The 4,201-nt window shown below is 55.1% G+C and overlaps 1 protein-coding gene across 1 annotated transcript; it reads right to left on the bottom strand.

The window, feature by feature from the left end:
• Window positions 1-1,685: 1,685 nt before the first annotated feature.
• LOC119368761 (heavy metal-associated isoprenylated plant protein 39-like) lies at window positions 1,686-2,635 on the bottom strand. The gene is made up of 3 exons (XM_037633921.1): window positions 2,549-2,635; window positions 2,378-2,453; window positions 1,686-2,208 (listed from the first exon to the last, which is right to left on the bottom strand). Exons 1-3 carry the CDS (start codon window positions 2,561-2,563, stop codon window positions 1,904-1,906), a joined length of 396 nt encoding a protein of 131 aa, XP_037489818.1. The 5' UTR covers window positions 2,564-2,635; the 3' UTR covers window positions 1,686-1,903.
• Between the last annotated feature and the right edge of the window lie 1,566 nt (window positions 2,636-4,201).

Genomic DNA, 4,201 nt, shown 5'->3' with positions numbered 1-4,201 from the left:
CGTATTCCAATCCCCACCGCCCAACGGACCGGAGCCGATCAGCCAAACCGCCGCCCACCACCATGCACCATCGCGGTTGCGCCGCCACCCACGCCGCCTCACTGTGAACACCCACACGAGGCCAAGAGGACCGGAGAGAAGCGCCCCGCGGAGGGAGAAGCAGCACCGAAGCCGAACGGGAGGGAACCACCTCCACCGCAGTCGTGCGAGAGGATAGAGCCTCCGGCACCGTCGCGGTAGCCGTCCGGATGCGGCAGCAGGGCATGCCAGGCCACCCCTGGCCCGGCCAGGCCCGAAACGGGCCCGCTAAGCCCCGCCGCCACGCTGCAGCAAGCCGGCGATGGCGCCGTCAGCACCCTGCCACTCATCGCCGCTCCCCCGCCTCCCGGAAGCCACGAAGCAGACCCACCCCGCCGCTAGCCCGCCCAGGCCCAGATGGGGCCCGAAGGGCCCAGATCTAGGCCGAGCGGGGGCCGCCAGACCGGGCCGCCGAGTCGCCCCGCCGCCAACGGCGACGCCGCCGACCAGAAGTCCGCCCCCGCTCGCGCCAGGAGCCCCCGCTGCCGCGCTGGACCGTCGCCGCCTAGAAGCACCACCCGGGGTGGCCCCGTCCCGCGCCGGTGGACACCCGAGAGGGGAAAGGCAGGGGGCTGCCGCCACCAGCGTCGCCCGGGCCAGGCCCGCAGCGGGCGCCAGCGACGGCGGCAGGGAGGAAGGGGGAGGGGGAGTTGCGCAGGGGAGGAGGCTGGACGCGACCGGCCGCCCGCGGGGGTGACGCGGTCGCGGGAGAGGAAAGGGTTCAAAATCAAATTCGCCTCTTTAGTTTACAGTACACAGATGATATTATTCTATTTTTAGATGCTAATCCTGAACATGCTAAAAACCTTAAGTGGCTACTTGCTTGTTTTGAAAGACTTTCTTGCTGAAAGATCAACTATGATAAATGCGAATAGGTGTCTGTTAACCTAGATGCTGCTGATGCTAAGCTTTTAGCCCAAATTTTCTGCTGCAAGGTGGGGGATTTCCCTCTTAAATACCTTGGACTTCCGCTCCACTACCTGAAGCTAAGAAGAGAAGATATACAACCCATCGTCGATAAATTCATCAAACGTTTCGGTGGGTGGAAAGGGAGATTACTTAGTTATGAAGCTAAACTGGTTTTGCTTAAGTCATGCATTGCTAGTATTCCCATGTATTTAATGTCAGTGATCAAATTTCCAAAATGGGCATTAAAGCTATCACTTCTCAGATGGCTCACTTCTTCTGGGGCAATATTGATGAGAACCATAGATACCACCTAGCTAACTGGGGGTTAATTAATTTCCCGGAAGTAAGACTTTGGCGGCCTTGGTGTTCCCAATTTAAGGGAGTTCAACATGGCGCTGCTAGCCTCTTGGGCTAAGAGATATTACCATGACAAGGATAGAGATTGGGTGAAATTAGTTAACCACAAATTTTAAAATGGGGCGGGGGAAACCCCTTTCGATCATTTTTTTTCTGAAAACTCTGTGTAGTTAGAGCAGCAATTAAGACCTGTAGTTGGTTAATCATGTGTATTTTGTGTGATGGACAATAGACAATATATTACGAGTAGTAGGTCGTAATCATGTGTTGGACGATGGACGGCGCATGCTGGCTCGCAACAAAGGGACATGCATGTAATAACGAACGGCCTTTGAAACCCAAATGCAGCAGTTTTATTTATTTAATTCTTCTCCACACTGTAATTTCGTATCTGGCAAGCTCAGCATGCAGATGTGCAGCTGCCGGATCACCGGTAAAATATATAGCTCACACGGCCATAGATTTATAGAACGAACGCCGTCGATCACCGGTGCAGGTAGGCTGATGAGTCCCGATCGATGGCTGGCATGGAGATGCAGTTCGGCTACAAAACCGTCGATCAGCAGATGACGCACTCGTGGGGGTGCTCCTCGGTGTGGTGGACGAAGTAGCACGGGTGCGGGTGGTGAGGCGGCGGGTAGCACGGCTGGCGCACTGGGATGGCCGTGCACGCGCCCTTCGTGTCGCCGACCTTCTTGTCCCCGCCGCCCTCATTGTTCTTCTCCTCCTCCTTGGCCGGGCCGACGGAGACCATCCACACCGAGCAGAAGCACTTGCGCAGCTTGCAGACGACGTCGACGGGGTCGACTGTGCCCAGGACCGTCATCTTGCCGTCCTTCGTGTCCACGACGATCTGGTCAATACCTGGGGAAGGAAGGCACACGGTTGTCGTCGTCAGAATCGCCAAACTGAGATATGGTACGTGGATGAGTGAGTGGCCTCAGTGCATGCATGTTGTCGACGAAGCAGACCAAGCTAGCAAGATACAATTCCGGACGGATTCGGAGAAAGAGAAGGGGAGTAAGTAAGTCACCACAGAGAGTGGAGACGGTCTTGATCGCCTTCTGCTTCTCCCTGTCGCAGTGCAGTTCCAGCTTCACCACGATCTTCTGCAGCCGTCATCATATACAACTAACCGATCAAACTAATTAACTACAAGAGAAATCAAGAAATGCCTGCTCAATCGGCTGTGGTAAGCAATGACCTTCATGGCGGCCATCGGTCCCCGGATCGATGAATTTGAAAGGGTGGGACGGAATGAAATAGAACGTTCTCTCCCGGCGACGATGGAGCTGTATGGGCGCGAGTAGCTAGCGACGGAGCCTGGCGGGTTTATAGGCAGAGGCCGTGGCACGTACTACTCCGTGTGTTGTTGGGAGTTGGGAATGTGGGACACTAGGACTAGGGCGTGTGTAAGCGCTATTGGAGAGTGAAGATCTAGGGGCGTACGTACGGTGGCGCCGGGGAATGGCCACGACGACCAACCTGCCGGAGTCTTGGTGCGGGTCCGGCCGGGGTGGCTCGATCGCGACTCGGCGAGTAGTATCTTGACAGACATACTTGGGTTGTGAGCTAAGTAGGCCGACCGATCTGGCGTTGGGCTAGGCTGTCAGTGCTGTCGATCGCTCGTTATTTGCAAAGCAGTAGTTACGACCAGTACGTCCCTTGTCCGGCCTGATTCAATGTATTGCAGCAGCTAGCGACGGCGCGCGGCCTCAAATGGTGATGCGGACCAATCACCTACCATGCCGGGAGAAACGAGAGGTTGGACGGCTTAGCGGTAGCTCGAAGCAAGTTCGGCCGCGTGAAGTTTGCTTCGTCCCGGGCACCGGCGGTCGGAAAACGAAAAAATTGCGAGCACTCGTGTCGATCAACGCACACAAGGTGGAGCCTCCTAGCCATGTCCGTCGCACATAAACACCATCCAACCGCTATAATTTTGGTTCAACCAGCTATAATCCTCACCCTTCGCATTCCGTCTGCATGCGGTCACAGCCCACCGCTGGTTTCCGTTGGAAGAAAAACATAATATAAAACGTATAGAGGGACAGCCCTGCAGATGAATAAGAGTTGCTTGCAGTTCTTAAACAAGGTGTTATAGATGCGTAGCTCACGATGCGACGGGCGATGGTATCTTTGCTGTGGCCGGACACATGCATTGAACCTCGCTTCATCACACAGAAACATATGCTCTAGTCCATGGACTACTCATTGCGGATCAGCTGTTTTTTGTTTCTTTAATTATTGGAAGAGAGGCTGCCCTCTCCGATTTTCATGTAAAGAAACCATCTGGTCTTTTACAAACCGCAAACTACTACGACTAAAGTTCCAAACGAAAGTACAACAGGCTTACGTAGCTGGGATTCGAAGCGTAAACCTCATCATGCATGCAAGATCGCCAAAAGGATCCCTGCCCATTGGCTACAACATCCAAAGACTCCAAACCACAACTAACAAAGTCACCAAACCAATATCCAAGTTCAGATCAAACCAACTACCGGACGAACGAAAATAGGGAAAAAGAGAACTTCAGCTTTCCAGGAAACATCACCAAAGGGTATGCACGCAAGAAGTCTTCAGTGTCTTGATGCATCATCTTCAGTCATCGGCAATTCGCAGCACCCCTGGTCTCCATCCCTAGGAAGCACAAAACACCTCACTTGACATCTGCTCGATGATTGAAGGAACCCATGGGGGAGAACTTCCCTACTGTGCGATAGATCCCCAGGCCCCCGCGCCGCTCCGCTTGGGGCGACTCGGGTGGCGACGAACCCTAGCCGCCGAACCTTCCCTCCCACCTCCCCCTCCCCCCTCGCCGCCGCCCGAGGAGACCTCCGGCGCCGTCCGCGGGGTCGTC

Source organism: Triticum dicoccoides, chromosome 2B, assembly GCF_002162155.2.
Source record: "Triticum dicoccoides isolate Atlit2015 ecotype Zavitan chromosome 2B, WEW_v2.0, whole genome shotgun sequence".
NCBI lineage: Eukaryota > Viridiplantae > Streptophyta > Magnoliopsida > Poales > Poaceae > Triticum > Triticum dicoccoides.
The sequence above is the reverse complement of the archived record's forward strand: the minus strand, read 5'-3'. Positions and strand labels throughout refer to the sequence as shown.